General features: G+C 47.9%; 1 protein-coding gene across 3 annotated transcripts in view; it reads left to right on the top strand.

The window, feature by feature from the left end:
- LOC121279949 (disintegrin and metalloproteinase domain-containing protein 12-like) overlaps window positions 1–20,017 on the top strand; it is a 375,022-nt gene that overhangs the window by 110,233 nt on the left and 244,772 nt on the right. For all 3 annotated transcript variants that reach the window (XM_041191570.1, XM_041191551.1, XM_041191560.1), the window contains exon 9: window positions 15,472–15,638. In XM_041191570.1, the coding sequence (XP_041047504.1) occupies window positions 15,472–15,638 (167 nt within the window). The remainder of the gene's footprint in view (window positions 1–15,471; window positions 15,639–20,017) is intronic.

The raw sequence follows: 20,017 nt of genomic DNA on the forward strand, positions 1-20,017 counted from the left end.
TGCATAGTGGCAGCAGTGTGTACCATCTACAAGTTGCACTGCAGGAACTCACCAAGGCTCTGTGCACAGCAACCTTCAAACCCACGACCGTTACCATCTAGAAGGACAAGGGAAACAGATAGATGGGAACACCACCACCTGGAAGTTTCCCTCCAGGTCACTTACCATCCTGAAATATATCACCGTTCCTTCACTGTCGCTGGATCAAAATCCTGGAACTCCCTCCCTAACAGCACTGTGGGTGTACCTACACCACATGGACTGCAGCCGTTCAAGAAGGCAGCTCACCACCACCTTCTCAAGGCCAATAAGGGATGGGCATTAAATGCTGGCCCAGCCAGCGAAGCTCACATCCTGTGAATTGTTCCCCTTTGTGCATCTCACTTGTTACTTCCTCAAAGGATGCTGATAAACTAGTTAAGCATGATTTCCCTTCCACAAAATCATGTTGACTCTGCCTGATCCCATTATGATTTTCTCTGTGTCCTGTTATAACCTCCTTAATAATGCATTCTAGCAATTTCCCTTTGACAGATGTTAGGCTAACTGGCCTATAGTTTCCTGTTTCCTGTCTACCTCCTTTCTTGAATAAAGGTGTTACATGAGCTATTTTCCAATCTGCTGGGAGCCTTCCAGAATCTAAGGAATTTTGGAAGATCATGACCAACGCATCTACTATCTCTGCAGCCATTTCTTTTAAGACAGGCTATCTGGTCCGGGAGCAAAACACAGAAAATGCTGGCAAAACTCAGCAGGTCCAAGAGCATCTGTGGAGAGAAAGACCTTGCCGGGAGGCTCTCCTTGCCACCGCTGCCGGATGACCTGGATGGATCGGGGGTGGGGCACCACCGCAAGGGCGATAACCTCACTGACCCCCAAGGCACCTGCTGAGGGGACTGCAGCAAGGGAAGGGGGATTTGGCCCTCCCCCCCCCCACCACCAGAGGGCAGAGCGAGGATTTACAGGGTGGAGACGCCACCAGCTCTTCACTGGGGGGGAGGGGACACATCTGACCTTGTGAGTCGTAAGGTCCTCCCCCTCTGAGGGGTGGTGTCTCTTCTGGGGTAGGCTGGGGGCTGGGGAGAGCTCTGTCTGCGAGGCCCCTGCCGCCTTGTCCAGTCCCTCCGGACGCTTTGCGCTCTGGGGTTTGGGCAAGTCCATCCTCTTTAATAGGGTCCACCAGCTCGGGGTCGTGCTCCCCCTCCGCTGCTGGACCCAGGAACTCACGCGGGGATGACGCCAGACCCAGCACATGGTGCTGAGGCACACACTGACCCAGGAGCATGTGCGTTCATGACGCTGGGGCCAGATGATTTTTGTCCCCACCGAGCGGGTGTCTTCAGGCGTCTTGGGATGAGGGTGGGTTTTGGGTGTTCGGGGGAGTGGGGGGGGTCACCTCCGGATGGCGAGTCTTTCTCTGCGCCTTCTTACAGCGTAGATTCTCCTCCCCCCCCCCCCCCCCCCCACCCACAACCCCACCACCACCTCGCCAGCAGTCAAGGGGACTTTAGCCACCGGCGTCAGTTCCCCTTGCGGGGAGGGAGATGGAGTGGTGGTGGCGGGAGCTGTGGTGGTGCCAGCCCCGGCCGCATGGGTGGTGCTGGTGGCCCTGGAGGCGGGTCAGCTCTTCCTAACATGCGCCACCCTCCTTGCAGGCGTGGCACTGCGTGCCATGCGCCAATCGAAATACCCGGTAGGTGGCCCTCGAAAACGGCGTCAAACGGCCCCTCTGCGCACTCCTCCCAGGCCAGGCACACATAGACCCGGCGCTGGAAGGAGTACCCATGGCGGGGACTGGGCTCCCTGAGGCCGAGCGGGATTGGCACCACCCCAGACCTGACCTCCCCCAGTTGGTGAAGGTGGAGGAGGAGGAGCTCACCAGGAGCAAAGGGCGGGCGGGACGTTGGATAACATGAGCCTCTGTGTCGTGCCCGCTCAAGGGTCCAGCGCCACATAGGTCCGGCTCATGGTGAGCCCCCTGGCCAGGGCCAGGGAATACCACCTTCCCATACCTGCATGAGGCCGTGACGATGGTCGAGGGGCCAGTAACCCCGGCCAAAGCCTTCACGCATGCTTCTCTGCTCATCTCAGGGTGAGTGGAGCTCTTTATCCCCAGGGTCTGTTATGAGGGTGGAATGGTGGGAGCAGCGGAGGCCACAGAAGCAGCCACTCTCCCGCATCGGTCTGCTTGGGGTGGGGGGCTTCACCACCAGTGACAGTGCTGCCTCCACAGCTGTCCCAGAGGACCCGACTGCCAGTGACCCTGTTGCAGCCATAGGGGCTGAGCCACACACACACACGCACGCCCCACCCAATTTCTGGCAAGTCCAGACAGTATGTCACCAGGGGGAGGGTCGGGGAGGGAGGGGAGAAGATGGCGTAATCTCTCCCACCTGACGACAAGTAAAGGTAGGGAGGGAAGGAAAGAGAGGGAAAAGGACAGGAAGAGACAGGAGTGAAAGGGTAGAGGGTGCAGGGAGGGTGGGTGTCACTTGGTGGAGCGTCCCCTGGGCAGCAGCAAAACAGGCAAATAGAGAAGTCCTGGGGGGCCTGAGGTGAAAGGCAGTAAGCAGCAAAATGTCAGCAACAACTCCTGGCTTCTTCCAGCTCCCAGTACAAAACTGCAGCAGCAGCAGCAACAACAAGCTGCAGCTCTGGCCAGTCAGGATGATGCGAACTCTTTTTGAGCCAACCCAGAAAAACTAAATTAACAAAATTGGGGACAAATTAAAAAGCAGCCCCTTAAAGGGAAACTTAAAGGGGAAAAAAAAGACAACATTTTAAGGAAACTTATAAACATCAAATCAAAATGTGCTTAAGGGGGATCAATGAGGCACCCCAGTCCCTGCGCTCCCCTCCAGGTGCGGAAGGACTCAAGGGTGCTGGCGGACTCCGTGTGCTCCCTCTCCAGGGACAACCGGCCGCGAACGAGGCCGTGGAAAAGGGGCAGACCGTCGGGTGGGACGACCCCCTCGATCGCCTGCTGCCTGGACCTGTTGAGGGGTAACTTGGCCAGGCCCAGGAGGAGGAGGTCCTTACCCACCCCCCCCCCGCCTCCACTCTGCACCGGGCGCCCGTAGACCAGGAGCATGGGACTGAACTGCGAACAAACAGAAGCAAAAGGTTTCTCAAGTCACTAAAAAGGGGGTGCAGCCTACAACAGTTTACACACGCGTGGTCCATGGACCCCACAAGGCCGCAAAAAACCCAGGCATCATGGGAGCCCGTGAGCCGACCCATCCGACGGTTGTCTGGGACAGCTGGTGAAACACCCTCCACCCCAGGTCCGCGATGGAAAGTGGGAGGACACCCCTGTAGAGGGCCCCATCAGGAAGGTACAGTCGCATAGTCTGGGCACGGGTGTTAATCACTTGTACATATTGTTCAGTATTGTCAATAAACACCCAAGAATGTCTCCCCGCCTATGGCTCCTTGTTCTGATGAGCAGTGTTTGTGTCGCTCAGATGTGAAGCCTTCCTGCACAAGATAAAGGCAGGTGTCTCAGTCCAGGGCCTCTTCCCTGTGCTCTGTGCGGCCTTCAGACCAAAGTGATGGTCCAGCCTCACACTCGCTGGACGCATTACTGATGCCTGCACCTCGATGGTGCTTGTCATTGTTGCCAGAATGTGGTGGGCAGGTGTTACAGAGCTCTGCCATTTTCCCTTTAAGGTAGGGCTGGCCCCCATCTCTTCAGCATCTGTGACCAGTGTCGCTGTGCTCCTGCAGGGGGTCAGATGGGGGAAGACGGACCAAGTATCCGATGCTTTTTAAGTTTCATGGCTACATCGCTGTGGTAGGACCCTTATCAGATAGTGCAAGCGAGTGGCCCTCGGCCAGACAGGAGTCTGATGTTTGCAGACGCTATGTGAAGATCTATGGGAGAGAGTCTTTGGCTCAGAGATAGGGGGCAGGGCCTGCTCGCCGAGGTGTAAAATGACGCGGGGAGATGTCAGGCATGCTTCCTGACCTCACCACGCATCATTTAGATTTTCAGCTCGGCGGACGTTCAGCTGACTTGGCTGTGCACCCGCTGAACTGTCAAAGGCCTATTAAGGCCATTTAACTAACAATTAAAATAATTAACGGAGCTGCCCATCCAATCTTAAGGTTAGGGTGGGGGGGTGCAGGCGAAGAGCCCAAGTGACCTTCGCATTTTTCACGGACGGGATGAGGTTTCATGAAGGTTTTTAAATTTTCTCAGAAATTTTAATTGAAATTAATGCACATGTCCCAGCTCATGTGACAGTTTCACATGAGGGGACATGTCTTAAAAAACATTTTCAACACTTTATTGAACTGGTAAAATTTATAACTACTCTCCCTGAGGCACCTCTGAGCGAAAGACTGCACTCCTGAATCAGGGAACCTCCCCCCCCACCCCCCCCCACAACCTGCACAGGGAGCGCACAGCGCTTCTGGGTGTGCGCCACTCTGGGCGGGGCTTAATTGGCCCGTCCATGTAAAATGGCGGCGCAGACCTGATCGGGGGCACCGATCGGGTCCACATTCGCCCGCGCCCAGCCCCATACGACCCCCCCCCGATGGGGCGAAAGTCCTATCCATGGAATATCCTCACCACATGTCGTCATCATCCCCCTCCAATCGAGTGGGCCTCCACTGCATCTCCATGACAGGAGCATTATTATAGAGTGTATGTGCATTGCTATAAGCCAGACTGGAGTCAAATGTTCATAAATGCAATATGAGGATCTATGGTGTATCCTCACTACATGTCAGCATGTGTGCGGGCAGTGTCTCCAGCTGCAGCTCCTGGAAGCCCGGGTTTCGGAGCTGGAGCAGCGGTAGGGGACACTGTGGAGCATCTGCAAGGCAGAGAGTATTGTGGATAGCACGTATAGACAGGTAGTCACACCGCAGGCTAAGAGTCCACAGGCAGGAAGGGAATGGGTCACCAGGCAAAGCAAGAGGACTAGGCAGGCAGTGCAGGAATCTCCTGTGGCTATTCCCCTGTAAAACAGATATACCGCTTTCAATACTGTTAGGAGGAATGGCCTCTGAGGGGAAAGCAGCAACAGCCAAATTCATTGCACCACAGTTGGCTCTGCTGCACAGGGAAGGAGTAAAGTGTGTGGGAATGCAGGAGTTATAGGGGATTCAATTGTAAGGGGAATAGATAGGGGTTTCTGTGGCTGCAAACGAGACTCCAGGATGGTATGTTGCCTCTCTGGTGCTAGGGTCAAGAATGTCTCAGAACGGCTACAGGACATTCTGAAGGGGGAGGGTGAACAGCCAGTGGTCGTGGTACACATTGGTACAAATGACACAGGTAAAAAAAGGGATGAACTCCTAAAAGCAGAATATAGGGAGTTAGGAAGTAAGTTGAAAAGTAGGATCTCAAAGGTAGTGATCTCAGGATTACTACCAGTGCCACATGCCAGTCAGAGTAGAAATAGCAGGATATATTGGATGAATACGTGGCTGAAGAGATGGTGTGAGGGGGAGGGTTTCAGATTCCTGGGACATTGGGACCGGTTCTGGGGGACGTGGGACCAGAACAAACTGGACATGTTACACCTGGGCAGGACCGGGACTGATTGCTAGAGTGGTTGGGGAGGGTTTAAACTAAAATGGCAGGGAGATGGGAACCTACGCAAGGAGTCAGAGGAGGGGGAATCAAAGACAAGAACAAAAGACAGAAAGCGGAATAAGAAGAGTGATAGGCAGAGAAATCAAGGGCAAGAATCAAACAGGGCCTCAGTGAAAAATAGTGGGAACAGGACAAGTAATGTTAAAAAGACAAGCCTGAAGGCTTTGTGCCTTAACGCGAGGAGCATTCGCAATAATGTGGATAAATTAATCACGCAAATAGATGTAAACAGGTATGATGTAGTCAGGATTACGGAGACATGGCTGCAAGGTGACCAAGGATGGGAACTGAACATCCAGGGGTATTCAGTATTTAGGAAGGACAGACAAAAAGGAAAAGGCAGTGGAGTTGCATTGCTGGTTAAAGAGGAAATTAACGCAATAGTGAGGAAAGGTATTAGCTCCGGCGATGTGGAATCTGTATGGGTAGAACTGAGAAACACTAAAGGGCAACAAACGTTAGTGGGGGTTGTATATAGACCCCCAAACCGTAGTGGTGATGTTGGGAATGGCATTAAACAGGAAATTAGAGATGCATGCAAAAAGAAACATCTGTAATTATGGGTGACTTTAATCTGCATATAGATTGGGCAAATCAAATTAGTAACAATACCATAGAGGAGGAATTCCTGGAGTGTTACGGGATGTTTTTCTGGACCAATACATTGTGGAACCAACTAGAGAACAGGCCATCCTAGACTGGGTATTGTGTAATGAGAAAGGAATAATTGGCAATCTAGTTGTGTGAGGCCCCTTGGGGATGAGCGACCATAATATGATAGAATTCTTCATCAAGATGGAGAGTGACATAGTTGATTCTGAGACTTGGGTCCTGAATCTTAATAAAGGAAAGCACAATGGTATGAGGCAAGAGTTGGCTATGATGGATTGGGAAACGTTACTTAAAGGGATGACAGTGGATAGGCAATGGCAAACATTCAAACAGCACATGGGTGAACTGCAACAATTATTTATTCCTGTCTGGCGCAAAAGTAAAACAGGAAAGGTGGCCAAACCATGGCTTACAAGGGAAATTAGAGATAGTATTGGATCCAAGGAAGAAGCATACAAATTGGCCAGAAAAAAAAAAGCAGACCTGAGGATTGGGAGCAGTTTAGAATTCAGTAAAGGAGGACCAAGGGATTGATTAAGAAGGGGAAAATAGAGTACGAGAGTAAGCTTGCAGGGAACATAAAAACTGACTGTAAAAGTTTCTATGGATATGTGAAGAGAAAAAAATTGGTGAAGACAAATGTAGGTCCCTTACAGAAAGAAACAGGGGAATATATGAGGAAATTGATGGGATTGAAGGCCGATAAATCCCCGATCTACATCCCAGAGTATTTAAGGAAGTAGCCCTAGAAATAGTGGATGCATTGGTGATCATCTTCCGAGATTCTATAGACTCTGGAACAGTTCCTACAGATTGGAGGGTAGCTAATGTAACCCCACTATTTAAAAAGGGAGGCAGAGAGAAAACGGAATTATAGACCAGTCAGCCTGATGTCGGTAGTGGGAAAAATTCTAGAGTCCATTATGAAAGATTTAATAGCTGAACACTTGGAAAACAGTGGCAGAATCGGACAGAGTCAGCACGATCAATGAAAGGGAAATCATGCTTGACAAATCTACTGGAATTTTTTGAGAATGTAACTAGTAGAGTTGATGAAAGGGAGCCAGTGGATGTGGTTTATTTGGACTTTCAGAAGGCTTTTGACAAAGTCCATATAAGAGATTAGCGTGTAAAATTAAAGTGCATGGGATTGGGGGTAGTGTATTGAGATGGATAGAAAACTGGTTAGCAGACAGGAAACAAAGAGTAGGAGTAAATGGGTCTTTTTCCGAATGGCAGGCAGTGACTAGTGGGGTACCGTAGGGATTGGTGCTGGGACCCCATTTATTCATAATATATAATAATGATTTAGATGAGGGAATTAAATGTAATCTCTACAAATTTGCAGATGACACAAAGCTGGGTGGGAGGGTGAGCTGTGAGGAGGATGCAGATATGCTTCAGTGTGATTTGGACAAGCTGAGTGAGTGGGCAAATGCATGGCAGATGGAGTATAATGTTGATAAATGTGAGGTTATCCATTTTGGTAGCAAAAACAGGAAGGCAGATTATTATCTGAATGGCTATAAATTGAAAGAGAGGTATGTGCAATGAGACCTGGGTGTCCTTGTACACCAGTCGCTGAAGGTAAGCATGCAGGTGCAGCAGGCGGTAAAGAAGGCAAATGGTATGTTGGTCTTCATAGCCAGACGATTCGAGTACAGGAACAAGGATGTCTTGCTGCAATTGTACAGGGCCTTGGTGAGACCACACCTGGAATATTGTGTGCAGTTTTGGTCTCCTTATCTGAGGAAGGTTGTACTTGCTATAGAGGGAGTGCAGCGAAGGTTTACCCAACTGATTCCTGGGATGGCGGGACTGACATATGAGGAGAGATGGAGTCGATTAGGATTATATTTGCTGAGTTCAGAAGAATGAGGGGGGATCTCCTAGAAACCTATAAAATTCTAACAGGACTAGACGGGGTAGATGCAGGAAGGATGTTCCCGATGGTGGGGGTCACAGTCTGAGGATATGGGGTAGACCATTTAGGATTGAGATGAAGAGAAAAGTCTTCACCCAGAGAGTGGTGAACCTGTGGAATTCATTACCACAGAAAGTAGTTGAGACCAAAACATTGTATGTTTTCAAGAAGGAGTTAGATTTCGCTCTTGGGGTGAAAAGGATCAATTGATATGGGGAGAAAGCGGGAGCAGGCTATTGAGTTGGATGAACAGCGATGATTATAATGAATGGTGGAGCAGCTTTGAAGGGCCGAATGGCCTACCCCTGCTCCTAGTTTCTATGTTTCTATGTTGTCATCGCCCTCCACAAATCTAGCTGCTCGAGGGGCTCCCAAGCACACCTGCCTCATCTGGCTAGTGCCAGGACCTCACCGTTGTCATCATTGCTTCGAGGGCCTCCTCACCCTCATCCCTGTCGACATCCTCGTCATTGGTGGAGACCTCCAGCTCCTCCATCCCCTCCTGAGCCAGATCCTTTCTCCATTGCAGCACCAGGTTGTAAAGGGCGCAGCAGATGGCAATGATGCGTGACACCCTCTGGGGACCATATTGCAGTGCTCCGAAAGACCTATCCAGGCACCGGAAGCTCATTTTCAGCATCCCGTTCGTCTGCTCCATCAAGTTGCGAGTTGCTGCCTGAGCCTTGTTATACCTTTGCTGTGCTGCAGTCTGAGGCTGCCGCACGGGTATCATCAGCCATGGCCTCTGCAGTAGCCCTTGTCCCCGAGGAGCCATCCCTGCAGCTTCTGTAGACCCTGGAAGACGTCAGGGATCTGTGACCAACTGAGAATGCAGGAGTTGTGCACACTCCCTGGAAGCCGTGCGCAGACCTGCAGGATGTGTTTGTGGTGGTTGCACACCAGCTACACATTCAGTGAATGGGATCCCTTGCAGTTGACATAGTTGATTGCGTATTGCGATGGAGATCTGAGCGCCACCTGAGTGCAGTTGATGGCACCCTGCACCTGTGGGAAACCCGAGATCTGGGCAAATCCAATCACTCTTGCATCCTGGCTGACCTGGTCCTGGGTGAAATGCACAAAGTTGTGTGCCCTCGTGAAGATGGTATCCATGACATCATGAATGCATTTGTGGATGGAGGCTTGTGATATCCCACAGAGGTCACCTCTGGAGCCCTGAAAGGAGCCACTGGCATAGAAATTGAGTGTCGTGGTCACTTTCACAGCCACTGGCAGTGCATGCCCTCCATGTTCACATGGTGTCAAATCCTGCAGTAGCTGGCAGATGTGACTGACCAGTTCCCTAGACATGCGCAGTCTTTAGCGACATTGGTTCTCAGCCATCTGCAGGAATGACAGGCGGCGTCTATAGACCCTGGGTCTAGCTATGCGCCGACCAGCGACAGCCTGCTCTAGCTCTTTAGCAGCGTGTGCAGGAACTCCAACCGCCCCTTCTTCCGAGGGTGCTAATCCTCCGTCAGCACAGCCAAGTTGCCTTAGTCATTCTCATCTCAGTCGTTTTCACTCTCTGTAAGCTCCGGGACTTACAGCCAGGTCACCAGGCTCCATGACCCTGAACTACTTCTGCTGCAGAATGAAAGGGAGAGATGCATGGGTTACCTTGGATATATTAACACCTTGTCTTGGTTAAGTCTGAAGGCCCCTTAATGCATCCTGGAGAGTGCTGGCAACCACTTGGATGGCCAGAAATTACTGTGCTGCATGGCTGCCTGATACCCCACACACCTCCACTGCACTCCATCTGCCCATTGGACTGCATGCTGCGTACATATACACCCAGTCCTCTTTGCTCCTGCGCACCCTTTAGAATAGTACGCCTTATTTTATACTGCCTCTCCATATTCTTTGTAGCAAAGTGTATCACCTCATCCTTCTCCACATTGAACTACATCTGCCATCTGCCCAGTTTGGGTTCCGCTAGGGCCACCCAGCTCCTGATCTCATTACAGCCTTGGTTCAAACATGGACAAAAGAGCTAAACTCTGGAGGTGAGGTAAGAGTAACTTCCCTTGACATCAAGGCAGCATTTGACTGAGTGTGACATCAAGGAGCCCTAACAAAACTGGAGTCAATGGGAATCGGGGGAAACTCTCCACTGGTTGGAGTCATACCCAGCACAAAGGAAGATGGTTGTAGTTGTTGGAGGTCAGTTATCTCAGCTCCAGGATATCACTGCAGGAGCTCCTCAGGGCAGTGTCCTCAGCCCAACCATCTTCAGCTGCTTCATCAATGACCTTCCTTCCATCATAAGGTTAGAAGTGGGGATGTTCGCTGATGATTGCACAATGTTCAGCACTATTCACAACTCCTCAGATACTGAAGCAGTCCATGTCCAAATGCAGCAAGAACTGGACAATATCCAGGCTTGGGCTGATAACTGGCAAGTAACATTTGCACCACACAATTGTCAGGCAATGACCATCTCCAACAAGAGAGAATCCAACCATCACCCCTTGACAAAAGCAAAATACTGCAGATGCCGGAAATCTGAAACAAAAACAGAAAATGCAGGAAAAGCTCAGCAGGTCTAACAACATCTGTGGAGAGAGAGAAATAAAACAGAGTTAACGTTTTGCGTCTTTATGACTCTTCTTCAGAGCTATAGAGAAGTAAAAATGTAATGAAATTTATCCTGTGTAAGGGGGTTGGAACAGGTGAAGCTGGATAGGAGGCGAGTGATAGGTGGGAGCAAAGGAGAGATTAGCAGTGATGTCATAGACAAAAGGACAAAGGGGTGTTAATGATAGAGTTACTGGCTAAAGGAGGTGCTGATGGTGGCATTAAGGTCAGAAAGCAGAATGTGATAATAGCAGGACAAGGGTAAGCACCCTGGAAAGAACAACATGAACAAGTGACAGATAGCCCGAGTCAGGTGGGGGGAGGGGATGGTGGTAGGAGAAAAGATTGAAAATAGGATGAAAGTTGGGGATAAAATAATGAATCAAAATGCAAATAAATGAAAATAAGTGGATAAAAAATAAAAATGAATTAAAACATGAAAAAATTAAAATTAAAAAATGAAAAATGGGACAAAAAGGGGGTGGGGATGGACAAGAAAGCTCATGGTCTGAAGTTGTTGAACTCAATATTCAGTCCGGAAGGCTGTAAAGTGCCTAGTCGGAAGATGAGGTGCTGTTCCTCCAGTTTGCGTTGGGCTTCACTGGACAATGCAGCAGGCCAAGGATGGACATGTGGGCATGAGAGCAGGGTGGAGTGTTGAAATGGCAAGCGACAGGGAGGTCTAGGTCATGCTTGTGGACAGACCGAAGGTGTTCTGCAAAGCGGTCACCCAGTCTGCGTTTGGTCTCTCCAATGTAGAGGAAACCGCATTGGGAGCAGCGAATGCAGTAGACTAAATTGAGGGAAGTGCATGTGAAATGCTGCTTCACTTGAAAGGAGTGTTTGGGCCCTTGGACCGCAAGGAGGGAGGAGGTAAAGGGGCAGGTGTTGCACCTTCTGCAGTTGCATGGGAAGGTGCTGTGGGAGGGGGATGAGGTGTTGTGTTGATGGAGGAGTGGACCAGGGTGTCCCGGAGAGAATGGTCCTTATGGAATGCCGACGGTGGAGGCGAAGGGAAGGTGTGTTTGGTGGTGCCTTAATGCCACCATCAGCACCTTCTTAACTCTTTTTTTTTCTCTCCACAGAAGCTGTTAGATCTGCTGAGTTTTTCCAGCATTTTCTGTTTTTGTTTCATCGTCCCTTAATGTTCAATGGCATTACCATCACTGAATCCCCCACTATCAACATCCTAGGGATTACCATTGACCAGAAACTGAACTGGACTAGCCATATAAATACTGTGGCTACAAGAGCCAGAAATCCTGCGATGTGTAACCCACCTCCTGATTCCCCAAAGCCTGTCCACCATCTCCAAGATACAAGTCAGGAGTGTGATGGAATACTCCCCACTTGTCTGGATGAGTCCAGCTCCCACAGCACTGAAGAAGCTGGACATAGTCCAGGACAAAGCAGCCCACTTGATTGGCACCACATCCACAAACATTCACTCCCTCCACCACTGACTCACAGTAGCAGCAGTGTGTACTGTCTACAAGATGCATTGCAGGAATTCACCAAGGCTCCTTTGATGGCACCTTCCAAATCCATGACCACTACCACCTAGAAGGACAAGGGCAGCAAATAGATGGGAACACATCACCTGGAGGTTCCCCTCCAAGTCACTCACCATCCTGACTTGGAAATATATCACCGTTCCTTCTCTGTTGCTGGGTCAAAATCCTGGAACTCCCTCCCTAACAGCACTGTGGGTGTACCTACACCACATGGACTACAGCGGTTCAAGAAGGCAGCTCATCGCCACCTTCTCAAGGGCAACTAGGGATGGGCAATAAATGCTGGCCCAGCCAGTGAAGCCCATATCCTGTGAGTGAATAAAAAAAACCTATCTGCCCACTCCACCAATGTGTTGATGTCCCTTTGAATTTCCACACTGTCGTCCTCAGAGTTTACAATTCTCCCAAGTTTTGTGTCGTCTGCAAACTTTGAAATTGTCCCCTGAACACCAAGATCTAGGACATTTATATATATATCAGGAAAAGCAAGAGTCCCAATACCGACCCCTGGGGATCTCCACCACAAACCTCCTTCCAGCCTGAAAAATACCCATGAACCATTACTCTCTGTGTCCTAACCCTCAGCCAATTTTGTATCCACGTTGCTACTGTCCCTTTTATTCCATGACATATAACATTCCTCACAAGCCTGTGTCTGGCACTATACGGGACACCCTTTGGAAGCCCATATACACCACATGAACAGCCTTGCCCTCATCAACCATCTCTGTTACCTCTTCAAAAAACTCCAGCAAGTTAGTTAGACATGATTTTCCTTTACCAAATCCATGCTGACTCTTCCGAATCAATCCACATTTTTCCATGTGATTATTAATTCTTTCCCGAATAATTGTTTCTAGAAGTTTCCCCACCACCAAAGTTAAACTGACTGGTCTAATTGCAGGGCATATCTTTACAACCTTTTTTGAACAAGGGCATAATGCTTGCAATTCCCCAGTCCTTTGGCACCTCCCCGTATCCAGGGAACATGGAAAGATTATTGCCAGTGCCTCTGGAATTTTCACTCTCACTTCCTTCAATATTCTTGAATGCATCTCATCCGCTCCTGGTGCCATATCAACTTTAAGTACCGACTGCTTATCGAATACCTCCTCCTTATCAATTTTAAACTCTTCCAGTGACTGAGTTTCCTCCTCTATCACCATGGTCAGGGCAGCATCTGCCTCATATGTAAAGACAGATGCAAAGTATTCATTTAACATCTCAGCTGGTCCCCTCCCAGTTGCTTCACAATGAAGCTAACCTGCTCCACAGTGATGCTAACCTGCTTCACATTCCTCCTTTTCTGCTTCACAGTGATGCTGACCTGCTTCATAATGATGCTGACCTGCTTCATACTCTTCCCAGTCTCCTTCACAGTGATGCTCTCCTGCTTCACACTCCTCCCATTCTGCTTCACAGTGATGTACACCTGCTTTGCACTCCTCCCAGTCTGTGGCACATTCCTTCCTCTCCAGTTGTGCTTTGACTCTCTCTCCTGCTGCCAACCTTTCCCTCACCACTCTGTTCTCTCTGTCTCCACCCCAACGATGCTCTGTCCACCTTTTCTGCTGTTGTCTGCCCCTTCTCCCACCTAGCTTTCCCTTTCCTGGTGCTCTCTGGCCTCCTGTCTTGCTATGTTCTTTTTTCCTACCTTTCTGCATACTCACTCCCTCTCCCTGCGCATTCTCTCCCTCCAGCTATGCTGTCTTCTTTCATTCAAGGCTCTTTCTCTCTCCTGTTCTGGCTCCCTCACTCACTGCACTCTGTGTCACACTACATGCTATCCCTATCTCCCTCACTTCTGCACTCTCTCCCACTGTGCTCTACCTTCCTCTCTCACTATCCTCTGTCGCATATTGTGCTCTATATCCCCCTCCCACTGCATTGTTTCCTCCTCCCTCATCTGCTGTCCCTCACCACTATGCTCTGTCTCCCGCTCCTGCTGTGCACTGCTGTCTCCTTGCCAGCAGTGCTCTGTCCCTCACTCGATTTCCCTCTCCTGATCCCACCTTTGACAAATGTTGCAACTTTAATTGTTGCACAACACATCTAATAAATCAGCTGCCATTGTGCTTTGGCACCTACCCCTCACTGCCAGAGAAAGGCACTGTACTGTGGAACTGTTTGCAACACACTTGGCACGTCATTATCTGCTGTTGTTCTATGTTGTGTGCCATTACAACTTAAAGCAGTTTATTTGAATTTTGTCTTGCATTGGGCCAAATGGTTTCAGATAAACCCAGTGAGCTGAGTTCCTGAATGTTATGATCACAGCCGGTGTTAATTGCTGCGCAAACCAAGTCCCAGAATGAAACTTGGCTTTCAGACCACCACCACGTTTTTTTTGCATTCTGAAAATGAGAAGAAGATGTGCCGATCTCGGCAGTAAGAGATCCAGGAGCACTATTGGGTTTTTAAAACTTAAAAGTAAAAGTTTTATTAACAAACAAAAGCTTAAACTTACAGTTACACAATTAAGGTTAGTCTTACAAGACATTACCCCAAAATTCTCTACTTGGTCAAACCCACAAGTAAATACCTTCCAGGCAACACTCCCTTATATATGTTTAAATATGAAATCCAGTAATATTACACAAGGTAAACTGCTGTAGCTTCAATAAAAGTATACCACATGACCTTTACCCTCTTCCACTCTGTAGTGGAATCCACTTCAGAATAAAACTGCTTGCTGCAACCCAAGGCTTTTCTGGCTTGACTGGATGGGCGATTCAAACTGCATTCTCTCCCAGACCCGAGCTCCAGCTATCTCAACAGCTCAAACAGCCCCAGCTATCTCCAGTCATCTCCAACTATATACAGTAACTTTAATATACCCTTTTTCCCTTTCATCTCAGTCCTCTTGTCCTCACAACCCTTTGAAGCTAAAACCCTTCCAAATATAAGATTTTTCATGTTTCCTTCTTGTCTTTGCATTTGGGACAATAAAATATCATATCCCCATGCAGATATTTTCTTGTCACCTCTGATAGTCAAACAAACTCTCAACTCATCTAAAAATGCAAATGTTAGATCTAACTTATTTACTTGTACCTCAACTTAACACCTCTATCTTTTTCATGTTTCCAAACCTCCAGACAACCTTCCCCAGCTTAATTAAATCACACACACAGACAGACCACCCCCCCCAGCCTTGTTTCTAGAATAACACAATATTCCCCAAAATATTAAAAAAAACCATCCATTCTTACACTAACACTTCTTCTTTGCAGTACTACAGACCATTTAACCTTCGCATTGCTCTGATTGGAGTTGAGGTGTGGACCAGTGACCAAATGACTGTCAGCAGGGATGCTTCAGTTACCCTCGCAAACTTTCACCGCTGGAGACAAAATGAACTTCTGCCAAGACTGCCCAATGACAACACCCAATTCATCACGTGAGTACCTGGCACCAAAACATGCTCACATCAAACTAATACTTGAGAAAGTGGTGGTAAGCTGCCTCCTTGAACAGCTGCAGTCCACCCAGTGTAGGTACAGCCACAGTACCCTTAGGAAGGGAGTGCTGCGACAAGGAAGGAACTAATATATTTTCCAAGTCAGGATGGTTTGTGACTTGCAAGGGGACTTACAGTTGGTGGCGCTCCGATCCGTCTGTTGCCCTTGCCCTCCCAGTGCTAAAGGCTGTAGGTTTTGGGAGCATTGTCGAAGACTCGTCCAGTTGTTGAAGTGCATCTTGTAGATAGTACATACTGTAGCCACTGTGCACTGGTGGTGAAAGGAGTGAATGTTTAACTTGATGGGTGGAGTGCCAATGAAACCTTTGTTTTGTCCTGGAAGATGTCGGGCTTCTTGGGTGCTGGTGGAGTTGTACTCATCCAGGCAAGTGAAGAGTATTCCATCACGCTCCTGACTTGTAGTGGTTTGATACAACTGTATGGCTTGCCAGACCATTTCAGGGGGCAGTTAAGAATCAGCCACAACGTACTGGATATGGAGTTATATACAGGTAGATCAAGTAAGGATGGAAGATTTCCTGAAGGACAAGAGTGATCTAGGTAGGTTTTAGGACAATCCTTGAGATTAATTAATTGAATTGAATAATTATTAATAATAATGAATTGAAATTAAGTTCCCCCACCTGCTGAGATAAGATTTGAATTCATGTTTCCTAGGCATTAATCCAAGACTTTGGATTGCTGATCCAGTAGCATTACTACGACCCTCAGTTACTGCCCCATCAATCTATATGTGCAAAGTGATAGGCCAGAATCTTCGGGTTGGTGTGCGGGGGTGGGCCCTGTTTGCCGATGCATAAAATGACGCGCGGTGATGTCTGATTTTCAGAGTTGGCTGTGCACCCACCAAACTGTCAAAGGCCTATAAAGACCATTTAAAAACGAATTAAGAGAATTAACGAAGCTGCTGGTCCAACGTTAAGGCTGGCGGGCAGGCAAAGAACCCAGGCGACTTTTGCATTAATCATGGAACCTCATCCACGGGCGGGATGAGGTTTCATGAAGGATTTATAAATCAAATAAATTTTTTTTAATTAAAATTCAATGACATGTCCCAGCTCATGTGACACTGTCGCTCCCACTTCTCCTCCCTTCTTGAGTTCCACTGTCACATGAGGGGACATGTCTGAAATTTTTTTTTTCTTTATTTAAATGAATGAATGCAGAAGAATCCTGAGGCAGCTCCGTGTAAGCGTGAAAGAGGGCAGGCACCAACTCAGCCTACTCCCCCCGCTCGGCACAGGGAGCATTCAGCGCTTTCCAGCTGTGTGTCACGCTGGGTGGGCGGTGAATGTCTGTGTGCGACTCAAGAAAGGAGGAGAAGTGAGAGCAACTGCCCTTGACATCAGGGTAGTATTTGACCGAGTGTGGCATCAAGGAGCCCTAGCAAAACTGGAGGCAGTGGGAATCAGGGGGGAAACTCTCCGCTGGTTGGAGTCATACCCAGCACAAAGGGGGATGGCTGTGGTTGAACATAAGAACATAGGAAATAGGAACAGGAGGAGTATATGGCCCATTGTGCCTGCTCTGCCATTCACTATGATATCGGTTGATCTTTGGCTTTAACTCCATTTTCCCGCCTGTTCCCCATATCCCTTGATTCCCAAAGAGACCAAAACTTTGTCACAGAATCACTGAATCTTTGCTAAGCAGGAGGAGGCCATTCTACCAATCAAGTCTGCACTGGCTCTCTGAAAGAGCATTGGACCTAGTCCCACTCCCCTGCCTTATCCCTGTACTTTGCACGTTCTTTTTTGATAGCAATTCAATTCTTCTCTGAATACCCCAATCGAAACTGCCTCCACCACTCTCTCAAGAAGTTTCTTCTGGACTCCAACCATCCTCTGGGTGAAATTTTTTTCTTCGAATTACTTTTACTCCTTTTGCCAATTATTTTGAATCTGTGCCCTCTAGTTCTTGATGTTCTCTTGGGTGGGAACTGTTTCTCACTATTTACCCTGTCCATACCCCTCAAGATCTTGAATACCTCTATTAAGTGTCCTCTCAGCCTTCTTTTCTCCAAGGAAAATAGTCCCAACCTTGCCAATCTATCCTCATAGCTACAGTTCTTCATCCCTGAAATCATTCTTGTGAATCTCCTCTGTACTCTCTCCACACCCTTCCTCAAGCATGGCACCCAGAACTGGACACAATACTCCAGATGAGGCCTAACTAGTGTCTTATACAAGTTCAACATGACCTCCTTACTCTTGTACTCAATGCTCCTATTAATAAAGCCCAAGATATTATATAGTTTATTAACTGCCCTCTCAACATGCCCTACCATCTTCAATGACTTCTGTACATATACACCAAGGTCACTCTGTTCCTGCACCTCCTTTAGAGTTACTTCCCTTTATTTTATACTGTCTCTCCATATTCTTCCTGCCAAAATTAATCACCTCACACTTCTCTGCATTGAACTTCATCTGCCACTTGTCTGCCCAATTCGCCAACATGTCTATGTCCTTTTGAAGTTCAAGATTATCCCCATCACAATTGCTAACATTTCCAATCTCTGTATCATCTGCAAATTTTGAAATCATGCCCTGAACATCACAGTCTAGGTCATTGATATCTATCAGGAAGAACAAGGGTCCCAACATTGACCCCTGGGGAAACTACAATGCAAACCTGCCTCCAATCTGAAAAACAACCATTTATCAGTACTCCCTGTTTCCTGTCACCCAGCCAATATCTTATCCAAGTTCCTAGTTTCCCTTTTATTTCATGAGCTAGAATTTTGCTCCCATGTCTGTTGTGTGGCACTGTATTAAATGGCTTTTGAAAATCCATATACACCACATCAACAGCATCAACCCTCTCTGTTACCTCCTCAAAAAACCCCAGCGAGTTTGTTAAAGATGATATTTTTTAGCAAATCCGTGCTGGCTTTCCTTAATTATCCTGCACTTGTTTAAGTGACTATTGATTTTGTCCCGAACGATAGTTTCCAGAAGTTTCCCTACCATGCAAGTCAGACTGATTGATCTGTAGTTGCTGACTTTATCCTTGCACCCCTTTTGAACAAGGATGTAACATTTGCAATTCTCCAGTCCCCTGGCACCACTCCTGTGTCTAAGGAAGACTGGAATTGCCTCTGCACTTTCCACTCTCACTTCCCTTAGTAATCTCGGATGCATCTTCTCATCCAGCCCTGGTACCTTATCAATTTTAAGCAAAGATAGCTTTTCTAACATCTCCTCCTTCGCAATTGTAAATTCTTCTAGTGTACCAGTTATCTCCTCTCTCTCCTCGGCCTGGGTAGCATCTTCTTCCTTTGTAAAGTCAGATGTAAAGTCCTCATTTTATATCTCTGTTATTTCTCTTGCCTCCACATGCAAGTCCCCTTTTTTTTTTATTCCTAATCGGCCCTCCTCTTTCTTTTACCATCCTTTTATTATTTTCATGCTTTTGGAAGACCTCGGGATTCCCTTTTATATTAGCGGCCAGCTTCTTTTCATGCGCTCTCCTTGCTTTTCTTATTCATTTGTTCACTTCCCCTCTGCTCCTTCTATATTCCACCTGATTCTCTATTGTATTTTCTACCTGACATTTGTTGCACACGCACTTCTTCTTTTTCATCTTCACCTCTAATCCTTTTGTCATCCATGCTGCTCTGGATTTATTTGTCCTACTTTTCTCTTTCAAGGGAATATACCTTGACATTGCCTGCAATACTTTTTTTCAAGGTAGCCATTGTTCAGCCACCGTCTTTTCTGCCAACATTTGATTCCAACTCATTCGACTCAGATGCGTCCTCATCCCGTCGAAGTTGGGTTTCCCACAATGAATTCTCCCTGCTCTGGATTGTTCCTTGTCCTTTTCCATGGCCAATCATATGATGTAATGGTCACTGTCCCCTAAACGCTCCCCAGAACCAGGTCCAACAGTGCCTATCCTCTCACTGGACTGGAAACATACTGTTGCAGGAAATTATCTTGAATGTATTCCAGAAACTCTTGCCCCTCTTGTCCCTTTGCACTATTCCTATCCTAGTCTTTATTTCAATAATTGAAGTCCCCCATTACAATTACTCTATAATTCTTGCATCTCCCTGTAAATGTCTTTGCAAATTTGTTTCTCCACATCCTTTCCACTAGTTGGTGATCTATATACTACACTGATCTCCTTTGACAGCATCTTCCAAACCCACAACCACTACCATCTAGAAGGACAAGGGCAGCAGATACATAGGAACACCACCACCTGGAAGTTCCCCTCCAAGCTACTCACCATCCTGATTTGGAAACATATCACCATTCCTTCATTGTCGCTGAGTTAAAATCCTGCAACTC

Source organism: Carcharodon carcharias, chromosome 1 (genome assembly GCF_017639515.1).
Source record: "Carcharodon carcharias isolate sCarCar2 chromosome 1, sCarCar2.pri, whole genome shotgun sequence".
NCBI classification, from domain to species: Eukaryota; Metazoa; Chordata; class Chondrichthyes; order Lamniformes; family Lamnidae; genus Carcharodon; species Carcharodon carcharias.